The following is a 23,839-nucleotide window of genomic DNA, read 5'->3' on the forward strand; positions in this document are numbered from 1 at the left end:
CTTGGGATGAAAGATCCCGTAAATATGGAGCCCTGATGCCAGTCAGGGCAGGGTGGAGTAGGGAGCCCACATAAGATCCCCAAGAAGATAGACAAACAACCCCTGAGGGGTGGGAAGACACCAAGATCCTCTGAGGTTATCCCCCTCCATAGCTGCCAAACGTGTTCCTGCTGCCAGGAAGCCTGACATTAAAGTCCTCCCCACCCCGCCCCCAGTAAGTACACTCTGCTTGGGGTGATTAAATGACAGACGCTGACATCGTGGTTGCTGACCCATGCTGACAGCAGGGAGGAAGAGTGGAGGTGGCCTTGGCAGCAGCGAGGTGGCTAGAGGCTTTACTGTCACTCGTATGTTCCTCTGACACCAGTATACTGAGTATTGACTATGGACCAGTGCTTGGCACACAAGTCTGGAGTCGTGGAGAACGCAGACAGGTTCACAGATCATTCCACCTCCATGTGAGAGCCTGGGTCTCTGGAAGCACAGAGAAGCTCCCCGACTTGATTACAAGCCCAGGACAGACCAGCAGCCAACTTCCTCATCTTCCCAAAGATCTCCAGCCTTTGTGTTGAGCAGTTTCTCTCCTCACTTGACCTCACACCTGAGGAAACAAAGGCCAGGGGGCCTTGCTAACTTGTACAAACTCACACAGGACAGTTGTTATTATTCACATGAAGAAAATGACTCATGATATGAAAATAGCCACCCTAGGATCACAAAGCAAGCAAGTGGGCCATCTGCTCTGGAGTCATGGCTACAGGTCCGTGTCTTCTTTGCTTCTTATCACCCCAACACCCATGCGAGACTGCCTATGGCTGCTCTAGGTGAGAGCGGAAGTGTTGTATGGCCCAGGAACCCTAGGTGGGCCCTGTGGCAGGCCGGGGCTGGGACAGAAGCATATTTTGGCTCCCCTGGCTGAGCTATTCCTTAGCATCTCTAGTGTGGGACCAACTTTTCTATTAAGCAGAGCAGCCACAGCACCCAGAGCCCACAGAAATGGTTTCCTTTTTATCCTTTTAACATCAGAAGAAAAATTCCATATAATAATAATAAATATTTACAAGCGAATTAAGCCTAGCTTGCAGTCATCTTTCTGCCAATGTGATTATAATATATAATTTAAGGTTAAGGTTTTTTTTTTTTTTTTTTTTTTTTTGAAGGAAAGGGCCACCAAGGCAAAAGTGCCTAATGAAAAGGAAAAGCTTTACGTGGCCCCCACTGCAGTGGTTGCATTGTCAGCCACTGAGACCTTGTTCCAGTGGGTGAAGCTGTCCACCTCCCACCCTGTGACTGTGTGTGAAATGATGAGAAAAGAAAGGAGGAGCAAGAATGAGGCAGAGAACAAGAGAGGGGAACTGGGGGAAGGCTGGCCACATGGATGGCAGCTGAGAAGGGAAAAGCCCCAAACGGCTGAGAGTTGCTAAATGAGCAGACAGCAGACAGCAGACAGACAAGGGGCCCAGAGGGGGAGACGGGTCTGCATGTGATCTTACAAGTCTGATGGGTGGCACTAGTGACTACAGGACAGGTAGTAGGGGCACAGCACAAACATGGGAGACCCCAACAGTAAAGCCAAGAATTCCGCAAGGGCTCTTATTACTTTCCCGTGTCTGCTATAACAAGTCAGCACAAATTTAGTGACTTATAAGCAACAGGAATGCATTCTCTCACAGTTCAGAAGACCAGAAGTCCAAAATCAAAATCACTGGACCAAAATAAAGGTGTCAGCAAAGTCATGCTCCTTCCTGAGGCTCTAGAGGAGAAAGGAGGGTTCCTTGCCTCTTCCAGCTTCCGGGAGCTGCCAGCATTCCTTGTCTTTTGGCAACATCTTCCAATCTCTGCCTCCAGGGTCATGCTGCCTTCTCCTCTCCTCCTCTGCCTCTCTTTTAAAGAACACTTGTAATTACATTTAGGGCCACCTTAATAATGCAAGATACCTATCTCAAAATCCTTCATTTAATGGCGTCTGCAAAGACTTTCCACTTTCGCTAATATTCACAGTCTCTGGGGATTAGGACCTACTCTCCTTGGGGCCATTATTCGCCTCCTGCTGGCCCACGGAGGCAGCAGAGTTTAAGAGGGCCCTGTCTCCAGTGGGCCTGTGGGCATGGCCCCTGCCTGAGATCAGCAGAAGTCAGGGAAAGGGTCCTTCTGCCCGGATCCTGGGAAAGTGAAACAGGCCTGCAGGGGAGGTAGTGAGATATGGACACTCCACTGCAACTGAATAGGTCAGGATTGGGGTTTTAAGCTCCCAGGTGAGTAGGTGTCAAGAGAGGCCCCTGGAAGCTGGCCCTACGTCTGATTTGAGTTCTCATTTCACTCATTCCATGATCAGCAGATATTCAGCCATGAGCCAGGCGCCCTGAGAGGTCCTGGAGAGCCAGCCTGGTCCTCAGGGGGTTTGCCGCCTAACCCTTCAGGATGCTGGAAGTACAGGTGAGGCTCTTCTTTTCAAAAGGGAGGAAGAAGAGGCCCAGGAAGGGAGGGTTATTTTTGTCTGGAGTCAACTTAGCACAAGGGTTTCGTTCTTCCTCACTCTACCCCCAGCACCTTCCTGTCCTGTCTCAGTGATTTTGTAATTTCTTGTGTCTTCCTCTTGGTGCTTTAAGAGCGAAATAACCACAGTTACCCTTAGAACACCTTACACAGGAAATGACTTCTCCCGAGCTGAGCACTTGCTGCATCTGTAAAGTTGGCCTGCGGCAGGGCTGCTGGTGTCAGGCACCATTTGACTCACTATCTGTCCATCGCACAGATCTGAGTGAGGAAGAGGTAACCAGCCCTGCCTTCTCAGTACCAAACGTACCAAACTCTCTCCTTAAAGTGGCGAAAAACGTTTGCAGTGAAACTTGGAGGCCCTGGGGGCAGACGGGGAAGTGACAGGCCCTCCTGCCACGTCTGGAATCCCCAAAATCAACCCTAAAGCGGAAAAATCAGACTCGGCTGTGAAGAGAATCTCCTAATCTCAATTTGCCTCTTTCTAAGCTGCGACTTTAAGCAGATCACTTAACACCTCTATGAACCTGTTTCCTTCTCTCTGAAATGGGCGTAGGAACGCCGGGCTAACCGGACAAAGACGCCGGCGCCAGCAGGCGGTCACGAGCCTTCCCCATCCCCGCCGGGGAGTCCGAGGGCGGACTACTCCCTGCCCCTCCAGCTGGGCCTGAGGCCAGGGGGCTTCGACTCCCCTCGCGCCCCACTTCCCTGGGCCATCGTCAGACGGGCTGTGGCGCCCCAGCCGCCCGCGGCGTTTCAGGCCTCGGGCCCGCGGCTCGCAGTCGGCTCGCGGGGCGCTGGGGCGCCGCGGCCGCAGGGCCACGGGCGGGGCGAGGCGCAGCAGGCAGCGCTCGGAGCCGGATCGGGTGTCCCGAGCCACCAGGCCGAGTCAAGTGCGCAGCCGGCCCGGCCCAGACCCCTCCCGCCGCCGCCGCCGCCGCCCCCGCGCCTCCCACGCGCGGACTCCAGGGAGGCACACCGGGCCCCCCGGGCCCACGCGGCGGGCGGAGCGAACCGGGCCTTTGTGTTCAAACCGCCCAATGGGCGGGGGCGGGGGGCGGTGACGCGGGCGGGGCCCGGCCAATGGGCTGCGGCCTGTCAGCGTTGATTGGCAGGCGCACACATACACACTCGGCCACGCGCGCGCCGGCCGGCCCCACTCGCGCAGCGCGGTTGTGCGCGGGTCGCATTGTCTGCTGCGCCGTCCCGCCCGCTGGCCTCGCCCCGCTCCGCCGCTCCCCGCGCGCCCCGGGCCCCTCGCCGAGCGCGGCTCGCGGGATTCCGACGCGGGAAGGGGGCGCGCCCGGGCGGCGCAGCGGGCCTCGGACGCCCACGGCCCCGCACGGAGCAGCCGCGGCAGCAGGTAACCGCCGGCCGTGGGCCTCTGGCGGGCGGGCGAGCGGGGCAAAGGGTGGTGGGCCGGCCGCGCCCGCCTCTCCGCGGCGCCCGGGCCCAGCCCGACCCCGGGGTCATCGTCGGGCCGCTCCGGCCAGGGCCCAGCTGCCCAGGCCTGGTCCTTCCTCCCCGGGCCAAGCTGGGCCGCGCTCCAGCCCCACCCGGCGCACGCCCCTGGGCCGGTGGGGAAGGGCCAGCGCGGGCCGGGCCGGCCGCCCTGACTCATCCCCGCAGCCCGCCCCCTGGCCGGCCCGCAGGGCGGATGTCTCCAGGCGGGACTTCCCCGGGCACAGCCTCCCGAGAGGAGGGGAGCAGAAGCGGGCTCCCTCCGACCGGCCCAGGGCAGTGCCTGTGTTTTCGTGCCAGGCAGGCGGTTTCCAGGGACAGGCAGTTCTCTGCCTCTGCCTGTCAGACTCTGGGAATAGGAGGAAGGCCCATTTTGTTCCGTTCTTAAAAAAAGAAACCAAACAAATAGGAGGCGGGAGTGTGACTTAGAGCAGAATCGCAGGGAAGGCGCGTGGTTGCTTAAAAAAAAAAAAAAAATCAAAAGTCCCATCTCTGCAGGTTCAGCCCGTTAGGGAAGATGGAGAAGGGAGTTAGCACCTGCAGCGTTTTACAGGCCCCATGAGGGAAAGTAGTGTGAAAACGCCCCGTGGAAGACGCCCAAGATCTGGGTTAAGTCTGAAGACTGGCTGGGTACTGCCGTAGAAGTTTGTGGAGAGGGTGTGGGGAAAGGTGGAGTTGAGAAACGGAAGTGGTTCACCTCAGAAGTGAGGAGGGATACTTAAAGGGTTTCTGAACTGAGTGTGAGTGTGTTGGTGAGGGTGGAGTCTTCTGATATGCAAAAGATCTGAGCTCCCAGAGGCTCTTGTTTTGGAGGATTCAGACTTTGACCGTTCTCATCTTCTGAAACCCAGACTCGGTTGCAAACTGTTTCATGATGCGGGGACTACAGGAGAGACTGGGAGGGTGGAGAAGGGTGCCGACTGCTGACAGTTTCCTACCACGCCCCACCCCCCAGACCCCCACCCCATACACCTCCCTCTGAATATTTATATTCTTGCCAACAGCAGCTTGAGTTGGCAGAAACATTGCTTTGTTTCTGCCCCAGGGTGAAGGCTTGCTTCATCCACTTCTGCAGGCAGGGGCGAAGAGGAGGAGCCTATATGGGCATCTGGAGCTTTCAGGTGGGGAGGGCAGTCATGAGGGTGGAATTGCCTTATAAGGAGTGGGATATAGAAAAGGACCCAGGCTAACTTCCTGCTTTGATGACGACCAGTTGGTCCCTTTACCAACACCCGCTAAAAACCACAGGGGGATGCCAGGTGGGCATCTTAGCTGGGAAAACACCAATAAGACCAGGACATGAGGCTGCTTGTTTTTCATAAGAGGACCTTCTAGAATTCTCCAGCTGGACTAACCAGACCTTCTGGTTTCCACAGTCTTGAGTTGTGAAATATTCGAGTCCTTGCCCTCTGCACTACCTAGGGAACTAACAATTTAAATATCCACCAGGAATATTAGACGTGATAAGTCACAAATACTGGGGACTCTTGAGCAGGCCTGAGTATAACAAAGACTTTGTGACCTGGGCAGCAAAGGCACCACGTTGAGACTCCTTACATTGGTAATCTGAGATTCTGAATTTGGGTTTCTTTCTTTCTTTTCTTTCTTTCCTTTCTCTCTCTTTCTTTCTTTCTTTCTTTCTTTCTTTCTTTCTTTCTTTCTTTCTTTCTTTCTTTCTCTTTCTTTCGTTTCTATATCTGAAAGGCTTATTAATCCTCCTCTGGTTGTAGAATGAACGCTGCCTTTGGCCTGGTCTCCTCACCTTGACCTCCTTTGAGTCCTAGATACCAATTCCAGAGCCTTGATTTCTCACCCCACGTGGTGACTTGTTCCCTCCTGCAGAGATTGACTGTAACCCCACACTGCTGCTCCACCTCCCAGTTTTGTTAATTTGTTAACAAGTATCTGTCATGTGACAACTCTGTCTACAGCCTGTTCTGAGCATATTTGAGGCTATTAAAGACTCTCCTTGGGGACATACAACACATTCCTTAAGCAACTTGAAAACTTTATGGTAAAGGGGAAAGACCCAGGCTGTGCCACCTGTCCCATCTGAGCTCAAACCCTGCCTCTGTCATTCATAGGCTGGGTGACTATGGGCATGGTCACCGATCATCTCCGTGTCCCAGGTTCCTCCCTTGCACAATGACAGTAATGGACCTCTTGTGTTCACAAAGATCAGAAATGGGTATAAGGAGCCAGGTACCTAGGAGGCATTTCACACACTATTTTGTCCTCCCTGTCACCATCCTGTCAGGATGCACTGATGTTGCAGTACAGTAACCACTCGGGGGACACAGCCTACACACCTTCAGGATGTATAGGGGGAGCTTACCAAGAGAAGGTTTTTTCCAGTCCGAGTTGGGTTCGTGCCCTGAATCAATGAGTACAAATACAAGGAAAAGAAAGTGTGTCTCCTTTAAGATAAATGACTGGAAAGAGTGCACACAGTTCTAGGGGGAGGGCAGCATGGTAGGATGGCTGGACCGGAGGGTCTGTGCACGGCAGCAGCGATCAAAGGCATTTGGTTAGCATCTATTGCATGGCTATCATGTTCTATGTGCTCTGCTATGTGCCAAAGTTTGCAGAAGGTCGGGTTCTGCGTTTCATGCAGTTCAGCAGTCAGGTAAACTAAAAATTAGAAAAGCTTGTGGGAAGCACCATGAGAGGCCACCCAGGTACTAACTGAGCCCGAGGCAGAGCGGGAGGGTGGGTGCCAGGGGATGCTTAATAAATACTCCATGTCCCCTCCTCTCAGGCTGTTTGGGTTGAATGCACAGGGACCGACTGTTCCCTGGGAAGCAGGTCCCCAGTGGGGAGCTGAGAACAAACTCAGGCCTCACATGTCCTCCTTTCTCTCCTAAGACTCTCTTCAGGGGGAAGGTCCCCATCCTACCTTGTCATGTCTCGCCGAAGCCAGCGCCTCACGCGCTACTCCCAGGGTGATGATGATGGCGGCAGCAGCAGTGGAGGAAGCTCAGTGATGGGGAGCCAGAGCACCCTGTTTAAAGACAGTCCTCTCAGGTAGGGCATTGCCGTCCCCCCACCACCGTGGATCACGCTGACCTGCACAGCATCTCCCTGTTACCATCTCATTAAGTAGAGATCAGATGCCCATGTCTGGTTGAGGGGGAACACTCACACCCTTGAGGATGCCAGGATCCAGCACTGCTGATTTTTCTCCCCTTATTGTAAGCCAGGCTATTGCCCTCACATTCAGAGAACAGGAAGTGGGGAGGGGCAGCTTCAAGAATAAACCAGGCCAGAAACCCCCAAATTGCAAGTGGGGTTCACAGGAACCCGTTCTGCTATGGATGGCTGTGCCCTTCTGACCATCCTCCCCAGACCCATGCTTCAGCAGGGCCAGCGAAGCAACCGGGGAGAGGACCCAGTCTGAGGGGCATGGTAAATGAGCTAAAGCCGGCGTCCGCCTCATCCTGCCCGGCTTGCAGATATGAGGCCCAGATAACAGCTCATGAGGCTGTCGCTAGCCCTCGGAGGCCAGGTTGGGTTGGTCTGGGTTTTTAGCGGGTGGTAGAAGTTGCTAATGCATCAAGAAACATGAGAAGAAACTTCGGCTTTGAAGTTAGAGACCTGGATTTGAATCCTGACTTCATCCCTTAACTGCTGGTGAGATTTAGAGGAAATGGTGAGCAGAGAAAGCCCCTGTGGTTAGCACAGTCAGGAGCTGGGAGCTGCTAGTTGCCTAGCAACAAGGGTGACCCACTCACCAGAAGCAGGCCCAGCGACTTGCTCTCCTGTTCCTGGCTGGGCTCACCTGCCTGTTCCCTGCCTCTCCCCTCCTGGCTGAACTCCCACAGGACCTTGAAGAGGAAATCCAGCAACATGAAGCGCCTCTCCCCAGCGCCACAGCTGGGCCCCTCCTCCGACGCACACACCTCCTACTACAGTGAATCAGTGGTCAGGGAGTCCTACTTTGGCAGTCCCAGGGCCGCCTCCCTTGCCAGGAGTTCCATCCTAGACGATCACCTGCATGGTGACCCCTACTGGAGTGAGTATCGGAAACCTTCCTCCTAGGGCTTTTGCTTCCTTTGCTTCTAGTGGAAACTCAAGGTGGAAAATCTTCCCCTGAGTGGTGTCCTAACTGCTGCGGGGCCGGAGGAGGGGCTCCCTGTCTTCAGAAACCCTTGGAAAGAGGAGCCTGGTACCTGACCTGCTCGGGCTGCTTCAGACAGCAAGGCAGCCATGGAGCTGCTCTGAGCCTGGAGACCCAGGGAACTCGGGAGCAGCTCAGGGCACTTCCGACTGTCCATCACAGATGCTCCTCAGGGTGACCCACGAGGCCCTCCAGAATAGCCCCCTGGGAGCATCCCTCTGCCCCAGGAGAACCCTGCATTCTTCCCTCCGCAGGTGAGGATTTGCGGGTGAGAAGGAGGAGGGGTACAGGTGGCACGGAGAGTAGCAAACTCAACGGGCTTGCTGAGGACAAGAGCTCTGAGGACTTCCTGGGCTCTTCCTCGGGCTACTCCTCTGAGGATGACTTTGCAGGTAGGTGACGCCTGGGAACCAACACTCCAGCAGGCCCTGGGGACCCTGGGGAGGGGGACTCCTGACAGCCCGAGAGAGCACACAGTATCTGGGCGGCCTCTCCACAGACCAGCTGGGCCTCCCCTCCATGGCACCGTGGCACCCTGAAACTCAGGCCCAGGGTGGCCCTTGACACACTGTGATTGCCCTGTCCCCAGGGTCAGAGCAGCCTACTGTCATCTCCACTTCCAGCAAGTACTTAACATGGGGCTTGACCCCTTTAGTCCAGTTCTGAACGATGGTTTGGAGGATTACAGATGAGGAGAGGGACATAGACAAGAAGCTCAGGGGAAATTATGTGTCAGAAACCTATCACTCTGTTCCTCTGACAGACATTTACTGACCTGCTAGGTGCCAGGCCTGTGCAACACTCGGGGGATGCGAAGGAGAATGATGTGTGGTCTTAGCTCACAGTCTCTAGGAGAAGACAAATAGGATAGTCTCCCTATCCTTGGGCTCTTAAGAGTGAAGACAGGGCAGCCCGGGTGGCTCAGCGGTTTAACGCTGCCTTCAGCCCAGGGCCTGATCCTGGAGACCCAGGATCGAGTCCCACATTGGGCTCCTGCATGGAGCCTGCTTCTCCCTCTGCGTCTCTGCCTCTCTCTCTTTCTCTCTCTGTCATGAATAAATAAATTTTAAAAATCTAAAAAAAAAAAAAAAAAAAAAAAAGGGACAGACTGAGCTGTGGCCTGTCCATCCCTGCAGGGTACTCGGAGACTGATCATCGTAGTTCGGGTTCACGGTTAAGGAACGCCATCTCTTGGGCAGCCTCTTGTTTCTGGATGGTTGTCACTTCTCCAGGTGGGTGCTGGCTATTCTGTGCATGATTATTTCCATTCTCTATGGCAGTCCCTCCTCCCCCCTTCTCCCTGTGGTTGGGCATTCCACCAAGAGACCATAGGACTGTCAGGGAAAGCTCATTCTGGAATAATCACTGGAAATCAGAAGCCATAGTAACAGTCTAGCGTTCTCTAGTGGAAGGGCAGGAGCAGCCGTGGAGCAGGACGGAGGGTGTTGGCAGACCAGGCAGGTGGAATTGGAGGAGTGGGGTAGCCTCAGACAGGACAGAGGAGCCCTGGCACATCAGTGTGGGGGGAGGGGCATAGAGGGCTGCAGGTGGAGAGACCAGTGCTCTGAAACCATGGACCTGCAGGCCACTGGCTCAGGGTGACACTCAGGCCTTGCTGGTCCCTCTCCTAGGCCGGCTCTTTGGACTCCTCTACTGGTGGGTTGGCACCACTTGGTATCGCCTGACGACAGCCGCCTCTCTTCTCGATGTCTTCGTTTTAACCAGGTAAGCAAGACCCCCACTTTGACAATGAATCCAGAAGCCCTGGGACAGAAGGGACCAAAAAAGCTTCTAAACCCATATATGTCCTTTCCCCGAAGGTCTTTGTCCCAGTCTACTTGAGCATGCATTAGGCTTCCCGGAGCCCCTCTTTGCCTGACAGATGATGGGACTGAGTCAGGTGTTTTCCAAACCAGGAGCTCTTCAGGAAGTATTCTGGAATTACGGTTCCTGTTCTTGGGTACTTCCTGCTAAATGCCAGCCCCATCCCACCACTTCTGAGTTTGGCCTGCCTCCTGCCAGTCAGGTTTTAGGCTCTGGCCAAGAAGTGGTGTTTCCATGGAGGTTCAGCTTCTTTCGTGGCCTCGTGCCAGTCTAGAACCCAGAGTCTCTGCTGTGCGTTCAGAAGTCAGGAATAGGTGCTGCATGAGGATGCTGTGGGTTTATTTCCCAAGTCCCTGACCCAGCAGAGCCAGGAAAGAAAACTAAGCCAGGAAGTCAGGGTCCTTTGGCCGTTAATCCTGGCTGGATGGTTGGCCAGCTGTGCTGAGAAGAGGATCTGTGCCACCAAAAGAAGGTTCCTCATTTTTCTAAAATAGTGTTTAAGGAGTTGTATTTTTTTTTTTCTAGAATTGCTTGCTTGGAGGACCTCTATATATGAAAATTTCAGGTTTTTCAAAGACCCCACTCTTTTGTTTTAATAACATCAATAAAATTCACAGTCATAATTCTCCCCATTATTCCAAGACCTGAAGGGAAATCTCCAAAGTGTCCAATCCGGCCCTGGCAAGATGAGACACTCCAAGGCATCCCCCTCCAACTCCAGTTAAGCACTCAGGAAAAGCCTCTGCAGACTCCCTATGGGGCTGCAGAGGCCCAAATGCCCTCTTGACCACCACCCTCATCCTCCCCCGCCCCCGCTTTCCCTGCCATCCCCTCCTGTGGTCTAGGCGCTTCTCATCTGTGAAGACATTCCTGTGGTTCCTGTTGCTGTTGCTGCTCATGACTGGCCTGACCTATGGTGAGCTTCCCCAGCATTGCAGGGGAGGGGTAGGATGAGCATGCCAGGCCGAAATGGTGCTGGCTGAGCCCGAGGGGTAGGGCGGGGTGGGTGGGGGCTGGCGCTGAGCAGAGATGGGAAAACCAGAGCGACAGTGATCGCCTACAAGAAAGGGAACGAGGCAGGATGAGTGGGATCAGACTGAGCTGGGGCAGCTCCCAGGCCTTCGGCTCTCCTGGGTCCTCACTGACCCATGCTGCATTCTGAGGGTGTCCCGGGGTGAAAGGGGTATGCCCCAATCCACCACTGATCTTGTCCTGTTTGAGTGGCTGCACTGGATTGCCTGGCCTGTCTAGAGCATTCTTGGAGCCACCTGGGTCAGAACATGCCCTAGTACATGTTTTTACCCCTTTTATTGGGGTAAAAAGCAGAGATCTTGACACTGTTATTAGTAGTCTTTTCCCCTCCATTCCAAATCAGGATGTAGTCTAGGTGAGTGAATTCTTGTTACAATGTCAAATTCAATCTTTATCTTCAGGACCAAAACAAAGTAGTAAAGAGAAGAATGCCTTTTTATAACTAACATAGCTCATTTACAAGTTGCTTGACATTGTTCCAAACTCTATCCTAGGACTTTCATGTGTCTTACGTAGTTGTATTGTTTATATATTTTGTGTTCAGCTTGTAATTCGACATGTCTGTTTCACAGGAGTCTCACAGTTCTGTAGGAGTTGCCTCTATTGCCCCCAGGGTTTTAATGATTTTATCAATCTACAATTTATAGAGACCATAGTTTCTTTTATTTTTTGAGTTGGTTTTATAGGTTTAGCATCTACTCAACTTGTATTTATTAAATAGCAAGGTAGAAACATTTTCCAAGTGTTGATTTCATTTCCTTTTTGTTTCCTGTTACAAGAACAGCTTGTTCATTTCCAGTGGAAACTGGGCATCACTCTAAAAATAATAATGATGCTCTAGGATTGTATAGTGTTTTGTTCATGAGTTACCTCTGTTAATTTGCATTTCACTGTGGGTTTGATGGAGCTGATGTCCTGGCAGCAACATGCTGAGTGTGTGGAGGGTCTGAAAGGCTGGTGGAATGGCCTGCTCAGGGAGTGCATTTAGTGAGGCATGTCCAGAGGGACTGACTAAAAGCCCAATGAGAGGGGGTGCTTCCTGTTGCACTTGCTCACAGTCAATGATCGTGTGACGAGTGTGGTCTTACCGGGATGGAGACCCACTGGCTAATATGGCTTTTTAGGGGCCCTCATTCCTTCTCACACACGCATGTGCATAGCTCAGGAGTGAATACATCACGAGCAGACAGATGACCCCTAAAGCAAGATGCAAGTGTCACTGTGGCTGTAGCCTTGTGCTGGGTCTTGGATCAAAAGCACCTTTTTTTTTTTTTTTTTCAAAAGCATCCTCTTATTGTCTTGTTTGATTCTCAAGCATTGCAGCCCATTAGAGTTACCTGGGGAGGTGTTTTATTTTTTTTCCCATAGAGTCCACTTTAGTTGGGCTTGAACTCATGGCCCTGACACCAATAGGCAGGCACTTAACCAACTGAGCCACCCAGTGCCCGTCCTGGGGAGCTTTTAAGACTCACCTACAGGAGCACTGGGGTGGCTCAGTTGGTTGGGCATCCAACTCTTGGTTTTGGCTTAGGTCATGATTCGGGCTTATGGGATCAAGCCTCACATAGGGCTCTGTGCTTCAGCATGGAGTTTGCTTCTTCCTCTCTCCCCCTCCCCCTACTTGCTCTCTCACAAAATCTTTAAAAAAAAAAACAAACAAAAAAACAAAAACAAACAAACAAAAGAAACCCCTCACCTAGAGAGGGATTCGTCAGTCCAGTGAATTCAGTGGGGCCAGATATTGGGTATTTTAAAAGTTTCCTGGGTGATTCTAATGGACATTTGGGGCTGAGAACCACCATCAGGGCCTCTGGTTCTACCTCAGGATCATCCCTAGCTTATTATAGCCACATTCTCCAAGTTTTGCTGTCTACAGAAAAATGAGGATTCCTGAGGGATGTGCGAATGCATATACTCTGGGACTGTCAGGTGGATGTTGCTGCCTCAGAGAATCATGGGAACTTCCATCCCCCGTACTGCCTTCCAGCAGCACAGCTCACAGAAATGAGACAAGCTGCTAATAACTTGTGTTCATTAGGCCATCTTCAGCAGCTGTGCCTTCCTGCCTGGCCCGTGGCCTGGATGACCCCCTGTCCTCTGTACAGGTGCTTGGTATTTCTACCCCTATGGGCTGCAGACATTCCACCCGGCTCTGGTTTCCTGGTGGGCAGCAAAGGGCAGCAGCAGGCAGCATGATGTGTGGGAGTCCAGAGATGCATCCCATTTCCAGGTGAGTATCTTACAGCTGTGGGTCTTCACTCTGCCCATTTATAATTCATTTCCCTGCCCTTACACCTTATATATGGGGCTAAGAAGAGGCATGGTCCTTGCTGGTAAACTGTCTTGTCTCCCAGGATACCCCTTTCTCTACTGTTTGTGGTGGAGGTACAGGAGAGTAGTTTGCTTGAGCTTAAATAGGACTTCAAACTGACCCAAAGTTAGTTGCCATCTTAAGCACAGAAAACAGAAGAGGGATGAGACAAATCATTTTGTCTACTTTGTTCCTTTTCAGTAGTTTCATAAACATTTACTAAGCATCTTCTATGAATAATGTGCTGTTTGGTCAGTTGCCAGTTACAAGTAAATCACCCCTAAAATCAGCACCTTAAAACTACAAGCATTTGATTAGCTCACGGGTCTGGATCATCTGGGTGGCTAGGCTGGGCTCCCCTGCATGTCTGCAGTTGGTTGATGGGTCAGTGGGGGTGGGTTGGGTTAGGCCTGACCCAGCAGGCTGTGTGCCACACGTGTTTTTCTCGTCCAGCAGGATAGCCTGGTCTTGTTCTCATGGCAGCTGACCATGGTTCCATGAGAGCAAAATAAGGCCTAGATTCAGAACTGTCCTTTCCACCACATTCTAAGCCAAAGTTAATCTCAGAGCCAGTCTAGATTCCAAGAGGGGGACATAGACTCCAGCTCTTGATGGGAGTACCTGCAAAGCCACAGGGAGGAAGATAGAACAAGGGCCACTTTTGCAGCCCAGGCTGTGTCCTCAGGGAGCCTGCAGTCCAGTGGGGGTAACAGGTACACAGACAATTTGAATGTGTGCGGGGAAAAATGAAAATTTAATTCTTTACTCCCTAAATATATTTGAATTTTGCTTGTATCTTGCTGAATAGTTAGTTGAATAACACATTTTTCATCATTTATTTTGGTGGATATTACTTTCCTGACCCTCATGTGTTACCATTTCATTAAAATGACCTGTTTTGGCATTATAACTTTCCCTTTTTTATTTTATTTATTTTTTATTTTTATTTATTTTTAATTTTTTTTAAATTTTTATTTATTTATGATAGTCACAGAGAGAGAGAGAGAGGCAGAGACATAGGCAGAGGGAGAAGCAGGCTCCATGCACCGGGAGCCTGATGTGGGATTCGATCCCGGGTCTCCAGGATCGCGCCCTGGGCCAAAGGCAGGCGCCAAACCACTGCGCCACCCAGGGATCCCTCCCTTTTTTAATCATTAGTAAAAATGTTAAATACAATTTCGGGACCACCTTTTCTTTTTTTTTTTTTAATTTTTTTTTTATTTATGATAGTCACAGAGAGAGAGAGAGAGAGAGAGAGGCAGAGACACAGGCAGAGGGAGAAGCAGGCTCCATGCACCGGGAGCCTGATGTGGGATTCGATCCCAGGTCTCCAGGATCGCGCCCTGGGCCAAAGGCAGGCGCCAAACCGCTGCGCCACCCAGGGATCCCGGGACCACCTTTTCTGAGAAAAGGGAGAGTATATCTTTGTACTCGCTTACACTGACATAAAGACACCAATGAAAATCGTTGTTTGGTTTGGTGGTTGAGGGCACCAGGTAGATAGGGACACAAATTAGGAGAGTGACTTTTTAAAAGATTTTTAGAAGATTTTATTTACGTATGTATGTATGACACAAAGACCTAGGGAGAGGGAGAAGCAGGCTCCCCGCAGGGAGCCTTGATGTGGGATTAGATTCTGGGACCTCGGGATCATGCCCTAAGCCAAAGGCAGATGTTCAACCACTGAGCCACTCGGGTGTCTTTTTTTTTTTTTTTTTTTTTCTTTTAAGATTTTATTTATTTGAGAGAAAGAGATAAAGCACAAGCAGGGGGAGCAGCAGAGGCATAGGGAGAAGCAGGCTCCCTGCTGAGCAGGGAGCACAACACAGGCCTCAATCTCAGGACCCCAGGATCATGACCTGAACCAAAGGCAGACATTTAATCAGCTAAGCCATCCAGAGTGACTTCTTAACACTTTGCTTTTTGAGTCCTGCAAATACACAGTCTACTTAAAAAGATTTAAAAAATCAGAAGCAGCTTCTGCACCCAGGAAGTCCCTGTCTCTAATGGACAGTTGACAGATTAGTTTTTCTCTTGGCAAAGATTTTTGTTCTTAAGCTAGCAAGTTTCTCAAACTTCATGGCATGCTGTTAGGAGCAACCCTCAAGTCCAAATGACTTATATTCTCTTTACTCGGTGGGCCCTCCAATTAAAGAGAAGAAAGCAAGCCTTTTCAAACATTTCTGTCTATTAGCCATAGTTCTTTTGGACAAAGTGGGAGCTGCTGAGGTCAGCAGCTGAACCCCCTGACCCCCTGCTTTCCAGCATGTGCACACATGTAGGAGGGGAGAGGGCTGGGGTTAGCTCAGCAGGCCACGCAGCCCCCTGCAGCTCCTTCTGATTCTCTGCTTGGACCTGTCCCTCCATTTGGAGTGTCTCTGGGGAGGGATGTGTGTGCACACACCTGGCCCACACACACTCCTCCTTGGGGATCAAACCCTCCCAGACCACATGTGTCTAGCGTCCTGTACTGCATTGTCGTGTCAGCAGACTTACGGCACCCTACCTTCTGGTGTACTCACCTACCTGCAGGGCACAGACTGTCCTCAGAGCCAGCGTGTGTCACATTTGGGTGTTTCTGGGATTCTCTTCCCTTTCTGTTCAGGAAGCATTGTCGTCCTAGATCACTCACCTTCATGGCTTTTCCCTCCCTACCCCGCCAGACTGAGCAGCGCATCTTGTCCCGGATACACTCCCTGGAGCGGCGCCTGGAAGCTCTCGCTGCTGAATTTTCCTCCAACTGGCAGAAGGAGGCTATGCGGCTGGAACGTCTGGAACTGCGGCAAGGGGCCACTGGTGGAGGAGGCCACGTAGGCCTGAGCCAGGAGGACACCCTGGCACTTCTGGAGGGGTTGGTGAGCCGCCGTGAGGCTGCCCTGAAGGAGGACTTCCGCAGGGACACAGCTGCTCGGATCCAGGTCTCTGAGCGTGAGCGAAGTGGCGTGTGGGTGACACTGTGGGTGTATAGGGGGAGGGAGGAGCCCCTACACACCCTGACATGAAGACAGCAATGCGTCACTTGGGAGTTACCTCCTTTAAGCCTTAGTTCCCTCATGTAAAATGGAGGCTATGGTGTTTACCCTCGCTCCCCCACCCGATTGTGAGAGCATGAGACTGTAGAGTGCCTGGCACAACAGGTGTGCAGTAGATATCAAAGGAGTCTTGCGTGTTTCCAAGAAGCACTGGAGCATAAAGGCCAGGACCTGAAGTTTACAGTCAGGCCTGGTTCAGATTCCAATCCCACCACTTACTGGTGGTTAAGTTTCTTCTGCCTATAATTCAGTAAAAAACCTCAGACACTCGCCTATGTCTGACAGGAAGAACTGGTCACCCTGAGAGCAGAGCATCAACAAGACTTGGAAGACCTCTTTAAGAAAATTGTCCAGGCCTCCCAGGTTGGTGGGGCCCTGATCCAGTTCAACATCTGCTCTTGGGCTGAGACAGCTTGGCTCTCCCAAAGTGCCTGCTTAGACACCAGATGGGGTGGGGGTATAATCTCCTGACTTCTGCAGGAGCTGAACCCTAGGGCTCTGGAATGCTTTGCAGGGATGCGTTGGAGCATGCTTGATGAAGGGTTGCTTTCAAGAGGTCTGTTGTGTTGGGTATAACATGCCAAATAAATGAGTGAATGAATGAATGTGTAAGTGTGGCAGCAGGGTGGCTCTCCCTAAGGACATTGACTAGGAGGTGTTTAAGGTTTTCCAAGGTGGGGCTGTGATTAAACAGACTCCAAAGGGAACAGATCCTGCTCTGGGAGACCAATTGCTCCGAGTCTGGCATTTATTGTATTTGTCCCTTTTTCCGGCTTACAGGAGTCAGAGGCTCGACTCCAGCAACTGAAGTCTGAGTGGCAAAGGTAATGGGCACTGCCATCTGGCCTAGGCCTGCTCCTCCCCCTGCTCTCCCCGCTGCCAACAGCGAGGCAGGCCTGGGGTGCAGAGCCCCAGAGCAGAGTTCAGATAGTGTTCTAAGCAGAGGGGATGGCCAAAACCTAGCTCAGAAACACCTGCCTAGAGCCTGTCCTTGAAGTAAAAGAGAGGTTGGGAAGGGGGCCACCACAAGAGAATTGGGATTTGTGGGTTCATGTATAGATACACCATCTTTTGTGCACAGGCTCATGCAGACAGCCTTCCCATGCCCCAGACAGCGGTATGTGGGGGTGGGGGTGGGGTGGGAGAGGCCAAGGCAGAGTGAACTATGGATCTGGGTTTAGAAAGGTAACAGGAGGGCAGCCCCAGTGGCTCAGCAGCTTAGCGCTGCCTTCAGCCGGGGGCAGGATCCTGGAGTCCTGGGATCGAGTCCCACATCGGGCTCCCTGCATGGAGCCTGCTTCTCCTTCTGCCTATGTCTCTGCCTCTCTCTCTCTCTCTCTCTGTGTGTGTATCTCTCATGAATAAATAAATAAAATCTTTAAAAAAAAAAAAAAAAAAAAAAAGAAAGGTAACAGGATAAGAATTCATTCTTCAGGATCAGACCAATTGTAGACACTGCGGCTATGTTCTACAGCCAGAGTCCCCAGGTGTAGGGCCTTGCATTCACCTGTCCATGATGGGCACACACTTCTATCAGGAGCCAATTAGGGGATTCTTTTGTGTTCCTCAGCATGGCCTTACCCCTCACCAGAGATCCAAGGCTTACTGTTTTCTCCTCTCTTTGGGAGTAGGATGACCCAAGAATCCTTCCGAGAGAACTCTATGAAGGAGCTGGGGCGGCTGGAGGGTCAGCTGACAGGCCTGCGGCAGGAACTGGCAGCCCTGAGCCTGAAGCAGAGCTCGGTGGCAGACCAAGTGGGCCTCCTGCCCCAGCAGCTGCAGGCTGTGAGGGATGATGTAAGTTGGGACCATCCAAGTCCCCTGCTGAACACCCTGTCCTCTAAGAGTATCTGCCCTAAAAGCCTATGTGGCAAAGAGCCTCTTGCCCCGGTGGCCAGTTAGTCCCCCAGGTCCCTGCTTGGCATTTGGCACAGATGTTGGCTTTCTTTGACAAGAGTTCTTCCTGTTTTGTTTTCAGTAACCTGGAGGGTTGTTCACAACTCTTTCCTCCATGTGGGCTAGCAGGATCTGCTGGCGTGCTCCCTCCTACCTCCTCCACTCAAGCCAGGCACTACCCTGCCCTGGGCCACCACAGCAACACTGTCCCTGTGAGCCTCTCAGAGACCTTTTTTTTTTTTTGGTCCCTAGGTGGAGTCTCAGTTTCCTGCCTGGGTCAGTCAGTTCCTTCTCCGAGGTGGGGGAACCCGCACTGGGCTCCTTCAACGAGAAGAGATGCAAGCTCAGCTGCAGGAGCTGGAGAACAAGATCCTTGCCCACGTGGCCGAGATGCAGGGCAAGTCAGCAAGGGAGGCTGCCGCCAGCCTGGGGCTAACGCTGCAGAAGGAAGGCGTGATTGGGGTGACAGAGGAGGTGAGGACTGTATGGCCCCTGGAACATACCCACCCTGACATAGTGTTCTCCCTGGGAGCCATAGACCTGCACAGTCCCACACTGCCAGCTTCATGGTATGTTATAAGGCCTAAGTGACATGCGAGAGGCTCTGATGTTTGCTTTGGGGCTGGTAGGGGTGGGGTACACCTAGGTATGTGGCCCGTATGGCTGAACACCAGTGTGTGGTACAGGATAGGAGGGGCCTGTTCATGGGTCCCTGGCCCTCAGTAGTAGGGGGCTCAAGGGTGGAAGAGTGTTTCTCATGGCAGCCGCATGGATGCCTGTTTTAGCAGGTGCAGCGCATTGTAAACCAGGCCCTGAAGCGCTACAGTGAGGACCGCATCGGGATGGTGGACTACGCTCTGGAATCAGGAGGTGTGTGTGCACTCTACCCTTTGCCCAGTCCCCATGCTGGCTGGCCCTCTAGCATCTGCCGGGGCGGCCATGGTGCTAGGCCAGTGGGGCTTGAGATCAGCACAAAACACAACAAAGGCAAGTGAATAAGCTTGGAGAAGTCTGGATGAACTGAACACCATTCTTGCCCAGGGAGAAGCTGACATTTACAGTTATTTTGTAGTTGGGTACAGTTGAGGGATACAGACTAGGCCTGGGGCATCTGCCCTCCAGCCTCAGAGAGGACATGACAATAGTCATCCCGCCTAGGTTCCTTGAGCTGGTGAGATGCCCTGGTGTATGGGTCTCTCCCCCTACCCCCCGCTAGGGTTCAGTTCCAGGTGCCCACACTGCCTTGCTTTCCTGACTTAGGGGCTAGTGTTATCAGCACTCGGTGTTCTGAGACCTACGAGACCAAGACGGCCCTCCTCAGCCTCTTCGGCATCCCTCTGTGGTATCACTCCCAGTCGCCCCGAGTCATCCTCCAGGTAGGCACCCAAAGAGGGCAGCAGCAGGGGCCCCAAGCAGAGTCACCTACATAGCTGGGAACTCTCATCCTGGGTCAGCAAAAGCTGTGCCTAGCGTAAGCTTTGTCACCAGCCTTATGCTGACCCAGCTTCCTTCCTCTCCAGCCAGATGTGCATCCAGGCAACTGCTGGGCCTTCCAGGGGCCCCAGGGCTTTGCCGTGGTTCGCCTCTCTGCCCGCATCCGCCCCACTGCTGTCACCTTAGAGCATGTCCCCAAGTCCTTGTCGCCTAACAGCACCATCTCCAGTGCCCCCAAGGACTTCTCTATCTTTGTGAGTCTCTACCAAGGATAAAGCTGGGATTGGTCTTTGGGAGGGAGTACATTAGGAAGAGAGTGCGGCAAGGTGGGAAATGGTTCTCAGTCCCAGTTATCTTAGGCTGTGCTGGAAGAAACTGGGCACAGGGCTTGGGCCCCCCTGCAGTCCTGCCAAGGCTCCTGCCTGACCTGCTCGTGTGGGAGGGAACCAGTGTGGGAGCAGGAAGGGGAAGTGTTCCTCCCTGGGGGACTAGGGCACTTGTTCTAAGAGCAAGATCTTCTCTCCATCCCTTGTTCTCTTCTCAGGGGTTTGATGAAGATCTGCAGCAAGAGGGGACACTTCTTGGCCAGTTCACCTATGACCAGGATGGGGAGCCCATTCAGACCTTCTATTTTCAGGTATGGGATGCTGCTATGCTAACAGAGGTGACATTCACTTTCCCATCCACTCAACGGTTTCTGAACACTTACCCTGGGCCAGGCACCGGGGGCTCAGGGCAAGAAAAAGTATAGCTCCTGCCTTCCCAGAGCTCAAGGTAGGGAACAGACTCCCATGCTCAAGGGGCATGGGAGAGGTACCACATAGATGTATGCACAGGGGAGGGCCCATCCCGGTTAGAGCAGTTGTCTGAGGGTGGCCCAGTTGGGCTTCAGGCAGTGCAGCATGGCTAGGGGGCAGAGGGAGGCTGACTGCCTCAGTTTGAGTGGGCATCAGTCTCCCAGGCCCTTGTTAGAAATGGAGATTCCCAGTCTCTACCCCGGGAGATAGGCTCCTAGGTTTTAGGAGCCCTAAGGAATCAATGTTCTAATAAGCAGCCCAGATGTATGCTGAGCAGGGGGCTTAAGCAGTATACCAGGGGTGAAGAATTGGGTGAGATGGTTAAGGGACAGTGGTAGGAAGGGAGGCTATAGAGAGGCAGGCCTAGCCATCAGGCCAAACACTTTTGGCCCTTAGGGCTGGGCACTGCCAGGTTTTAGATAAGTGACAAGGCATTGTAGGAAGATTGCTATGACCGTGTAGAAATGGAAAAGACCAGTCAGGAAGTGGTTGCAGAAAGAGAGTGTGAGGAGGTGGGAGGCCAAGGATCAGGTTGGACAAAAGAGGGGAGGGGGAAGGTGAGGATGGCTCCCAGGTGCCAAGAGGCAGGCTAATGCAGGAGGGGGTTTGGCCACCAAGTCTGAGGCAACTGTGGGACAGTCTAGTGGAGCCATCAGGGGACCCAGATATCACCCTGGAGCTGACAGCTGTCTATATAACTGAGCCAGTGGAGTGCTTGCGACTTCTCACGGCATGTGTGTAGACTGAGCCTTTAGGAGAAGGCAGAGGACAAGAGGCTGTGTGGAAGGCCAGAGGGAGACAGGAAGAATAGGAAAACGCTGTGCCTATTGGCATCAAACCCGGGGAACTTTGCTCCAAAGCTTACTTAAAAAATGTGAGTTTTTGAGCAAAGAGGACAGAGGCCTACTGAGCACTTGAGAAAGAAAAATTCTATTTCAGAGTAAAAGGAAATTCTGTCCACTGACAGTGATAACTCCTGTGAATCTGTCAGTATGGGATGAATCTAGCTGGTCCTCAACTACAAGGCCATTTTTATGTGGCTGTGGGTCAGTGGCCCCTAGAGGACCTCTGAAGCTCCTGGGGCTCCTTGGCTCAGAGGGTGGAAATTCTGCTCCATGGTCTGAAGATAGGGGCTTTGAAGTCTACTTCTCTGTGGAGGCCTATGGGTGGGGGGAGTGCATCTGGCCCTGGGCATGGCTGTCCTCCTTCCTGCCCTCCTGTCAGTGAGGTCTGAGGACTTGGACACTCACTCCTAATCCCTTCTTTCTCTACCCAGGACACTAAAATGGCCACATACCAGGTGGTGGAGCTTCGGATCTTGACTAACTGGGGCCACCCTGAATACACCTGCATCTACCGCTTCCGGGTGCATGGGGAACCCACCTACTAGGCCTTCTCTGCTGTGGCCAGCCAGCTGGGAGGCCAGCCCCTCTCAGCATGTGCCCCCTTCTCTGGGAGTGGGAGAGCAGCACCCTTGCCACTTCCCCACATGCTTGACCAGTGCACTGACTTCCAGGAGCAAGAATCGCTGGCCCAATGGAGCTGAGAAAGAACATGCAGGGCTTTCCTAGCAGCAGGACAGCTCGAGGTGGACAGCAAGTTCCAGCATCCCTTTTCTCTGTCCTCCTTGTGCCAGGCACTGGGTGTCTACTTCCCCTTCTTGGGAGGATGTATATATGTAGCATATTGTGAGGGATTGAGACAGGGAAAGAAGCAATGAGTGGACATGTTCCAGCAAAGGTGGGTGAAACCTGTCTGCCCCTTAACCAAGATGGGGGGCTGGCACCCAGGGAGCTGCTGTTGGTAGGCCTGTGAATGAATCAGGTGCCAAAGCTGGGGATGGGATGAGTGAGGGCCTGGGGCAAGTGAGCTGCCCCCATCCACAGGCAGGGAAATAAGGTCCTCTGGGAAGAAAGTGTTCACGGTACAGGCTGGGATTGAGCCCCTGGCAGGAAACTCCTTGTACAGGACAGCCGGGCTCTTCCAGAAGTCTAGTGCCATCAACTTAAGGGAGCTTGACCTGTGAGGTCCCCAAAAAGCCTCTATACACTGTATTTGTTCTGGGTCAAAGTGGGCCATTGGGCTTCCCATACTCTTGAGGCTCTGGCTCCTGTGAGCGTCTGAGGGGCCAAGGGCCAGCCTGTAGGATTCCCTGTCTGCTGGGACTAGTTGCTTTCTCTCTCCCGATGCTGGGACCTGGGTCCACTTTGCTCCTCATTCCTGCTAGGGCCTGCCTATGCCCCAGAGCAAGCTTGCCATATTCCCCCAGGGTGCAGGGAGCCTAGACTGGTCTTTTGAGGCTATAAGCAGCTAGGGTAAGCTTAAAAGGGTGGGGAGTAGGGTACTCCCCAAGCTCTTGGTAACATTTAAGGTGTCGTGGTAGGAAGAGGTCTGTCTGTACTAGGGGCCCCATCCCAAACAGGTGCCTAACTCTAAGGGCCCTGATCCTCAGCTACCCCCTTGGACTCTTTCAGCTCTTTCTCAGATGGTTTCCTTTCTGGCTCATCTCCTAGGGGGTGCGGCCTTCAGGGGTGGTAGGCTGGGGAAGAGACGGCTTTTAGACCCAGCAGGCCCTGCTGTATTATGTATATATTTTTTCAAGGTCTGTTTTTTAACTGAAAAGCTTTGGGCTTGATTCCTAGCCCCGTTCTGTGGGGGCACTGGCTGATTTCAGTTCCTTGTAACCCGGCTGCTGAGAGGGGCTACTGTGGAGGCTGATCCCCAGATGGGCTCCTAGGGGAGGGAGCTGGAAGGAAGATGAGGCCCAAGGCTACCTGTGGTCCTTGGGCACCAGCCCCAGCCCAGACAACCAGGTTTTGTTTTGCGCTCTCCTGTCACAAATGCTGCACTATTGGTTCTGAATTTTTTATCTCCAGATTCTAATTTATGCCTATGCAAAAAAAATAAATAAATTATGCCCAGGATTCAGGGAATGTGTAGTTTTTATCTGGCATGGCAAGGGAGACGGACTCTGCTCTTAGGAAAACAAGAAAATGAACTCTGCACCAAAACAATGCCTCAAAGACTTATTCCTAAACTTTAGAAACCCAGGCTTCTCCACTATAACCCAGCTGGGATGGGGGACAGGATGGGCTTGAGGCTGGCCCTGCTCTTTGATTCTGGGCTCAGGGGCTAGCAGAAGAAGGGAGGTGGCTTTATTAGCCCTCACGGACATCCCAGTATGAAATGGGTAGCTTTTCCTGCATCTCTTGGTGCCACTTGAGCAGAAGGTAGAAGAATTTACCTGTTTCACTACTGACCACGTCTGCCTTCAGTACGGAACTGGACTCCACCGCGGGAACTGGACATTTGTCCCTTGTACCTGTGCTGGGATGGTACAAGGAGACGGGTTCCCTGAAGAGCCAGAACCTGTCAGCTCAGGGGAACAGGTCCTGGCCCTTCCTGCAAATATGTCCCCAGATTCACTGCCTCTAGTGAG

At 52.6% G+C, this 23,839-nt stretch overlaps 2 protein-coding genes and 1 long non-coding RNA gene across 4 annotated transcripts in view; 1 reads left to right on the plus strand and 2 right to left on the minus strand.

Moving 5' to 3' along the window:
• The first annotated feature begins 3,660 nt into the window (after positions 1-3,660).
• SUN2 (Sad1 and UNC84 domain containing 2) lies at positions 3,661-23,324 on the plus strand. Of its 2 annotated transcripts, none has more exons than XM_025459723.3 (18): positions 3,661-3,859; positions 6,823-6,981; positions 7,779-7,969; positions 8,329-8,466; positions 9,211-9,306; positions 9,706-9,799; positions 10,744-10,814; positions 13,036-13,160; positions 15,905-16,159; positions 16,559-16,636; positions 17,054-17,097; positions 17,905-18,070; positions 18,422-18,643; positions 18,958-19,039; positions 19,430-19,545; positions 19,690-19,857; positions 20,148-20,240; positions 21,677-23,324. In XM_025459723.3, the coding sequence occupies exons 2-18, from the start codon at positions 6,860-6,862 to the stop codon at positions 21,788-21,790; spliced, it is 2,175 nt and encodes a 724-aa protein (XP_025315508.3). In that variant the 5' UTR covers positions 3,661-3,859; positions 6,823-6,859; the 3' UTR covers positions 21,791-23,324. The 2 variants fall into 2 exon arrangements, with proteins under 2 accessions (XP_025315508.3, XP_025315503.3); XM_025459718.3 differs by having other exon boundaries at positions 3,663-3,859; positions 18,955-19,039.
• LOC112667793 (uncharacterized) lies at positions 6,362-15,907 on the minus strand. The gene is made up of 3 exons (XR_004803307.2): positions 13,565-15,907; positions 6,854-6,958; positions 6,362-6,588 (listed from the first exon to the last, which is right to left on the minus strand). It is a non-coding gene; the product is annotated as an uncharacterized LOC112667793 (long non-coding RNA).
• The window catches only part of GTPBP1 (GTP binding protein 1), a 28,597-nt gene continuing 28,082 nt past the window's right edge, over positions 23,325-23,839 (minus strand). The window contains exon 12 of the mRNA XM_025459745.3: positions 23,325-23,727. Coding sequence (XP_025315530.1) covers positions 23,653-23,727 — 75 coding nt within the window. The 3' untranslated portion in view covers positions 23,325-23,652. The remainder of the gene's footprint in view (positions 23,728-23,839) is intronic.

The sequence above is a fragment of the Canis lupus genome, chromosome 10 (genome assembly GCF_003254725.2).
Source record: "Canis lupus dingo isolate Sandy chromosome 10, ASM325472v2, whole genome shotgun sequence".
In the NCBI taxonomy this organism is placed as follows: domain Eukaryota; kingdom Metazoa; phylum Chordata; class Mammalia; order Carnivora; family Canidae; genus Canis; species Canis lupus.